This window comes from Plasmodium cynomolgi (assembly GCF_000321355.1).
Source record: "Plasmodium cynomolgi strain B DNA, scaffold: 0664, whole genome shotgun sequence".
In the NCBI taxonomy this organism is placed as follows: Eukaryota; Apicomplexa; class Aconoidasida; order Haemosporida; family Plasmodiidae; genus Plasmodium; species Plasmodium cynomolgi.
The window spans coordinates 1-1,766 of record NW_004192994.1 but is presented as its reverse complement, the minus strand read 5'-3'; the positions used below and the strand labels follow the sequence as shown (position 1 = coordinate 1,766).

At 21.1% G+C, this 1,766-nt stretch overlaps 1 protein-coding gene across 1 annotated transcript; it reads left to right on the top strand.

Moving 5' to 3' along the window:
- Window positions 1-673: 673 nt before the first annotated feature.
- Window positions 674-1,255, top strand: PCYB_005090 (CYIR protein; the record flags this gene model as incomplete). The annotated part of the gene is made up of 3 exons (XM_004227930.1): window positions 674-804; window positions 841-937; window positions 1,028-1,255. 3 exons carry the CDS (start codon window positions 674-676, stop codon window positions 1,253-1,255), a joined length of 456 nt encoding a protein of 151 aa, XP_004227978.1.
- Between the last annotated feature and the right edge of the window lie 511 nt (window positions 1,256-1,766).

Genomic DNA, 1,766 nt, shown 5'->3' with positions numbered 1-1,766 from the left:
GAAGATAAACATTTTACATTTATGATATTTACCTGATAAATATAAAACTAAATTAATAGTTGTGTAATTTCAAAAATATACAAATTATATTTTTATGAATATTTATATAACCATTATAAAATTAAAATTATTTCCATATTCAATTAAGAATCTCTAAAAATAATTTATATGTGATGCAAGTAAATTTCAGCATATATAGTATATATTCAATTAAAATTATTCCAGTTTTAAATTAAGTTATTATTGCAATAATGATGTTAATAATAATTATCGTTGAAACGACAAGTGCAATTTTTTAATTAATATGTTTTTTTTTTTTTTCCTATTTTGTATTTTATAACACGTAATATTTTTTAACTCCTATAGTTTTTGTATTTTCTATTTCATTTAAAAAAAAAATATAATTTGTAACATTTAATTATTTTATATTTTTAATAATGCAAAAAAATAGGTGTTCAATATACTAAATACTCTTATGGTTTTTTTCTACTATTTTTACTATCCATAGCATAAATTTGTAAGTTCATAATCTAAATATAAAGACATATATTATAACGATACTACAGATGAAAATTATATTAATGAAATATGCCAGGACTACATTTGTTTTCAAATGGATTATGATATAGAGTTGGGTCGGCAATAAGGTTTTAGGAATGTGTATTCTAATGATATGAACTATTTAAATTATGTAAAAGTAAATTTTAAATTTCTTTATATAGCAAAATGTTTTAAATACTTAAAATACTTGTTATATGACCAAGCAATTAATAATATACCTTCTGGATACACTACCTTATCACTGTAGAGTGAACTTCAAGAATTGTTTTATTAGTAAAGATACGATTTGGCAATATGTAACGAGCATAAAGAGGACGTTAAATATGTGACATATATAAAGCGTGATGAACTAATTACACAATACACGGATTTTGATGTATATATAGCATCGATTCAACCAAAATAAAAAAATAAGAAATGTAAATGTGATTGGAAATATTCAAATTCTTATTAAACGTAAATAAAGAAATATGAAGATGGCACCCACAGGGATTACTATGACGCATTAGAAGATTTTAGAAATACATATAATGAATATATACAAAATGGAACTAAATATAAAAATGTAGACATATACCTACCATCCACAAAAGGATATAGAATCATTGTTCTGATTACAATTTCGTCTATTATTATATTATTCATTTGTTTCCTTTTATTTATTTTGTATAAAATGAGAAATTTTACTTATTGAAAATATAATTATTATGATAAAATTATAATTATACTCCTGCAAAGAAATATTATTATATTACATTTACTGTATTATTAATATATAATATTTTTCCATACTATTAGTTTACTACATAGTGTTCATGCATAAATGCTCAAGAAAGGAAAATACAAAACATGAAGAAAAGGTTAAATCAAGAAATACAAAATGTAAAAAGCAAAACTAATATATCTCATCATTAATAATGGGAACAGAAATCATCATGTATCCTATAATACCTAATATAGACTTATTGCGGTAGTAAACAAGAATAGAACTTATAAAAATTATTTAAAATTACGATAAAACATTAATAAAGATATAATATTACTAAAATATTATTATTATACAATAATAACAAAGGCACAAGCAAAAATATTAGTATAAAAGAAATAATTTTCGTTACAGTTTCAAAGATAGCAACTGAGTGAACTACATTAATAAAAAGAAAGCATGATATATGAATAATTAGTATGAATAAAATAATAGATCT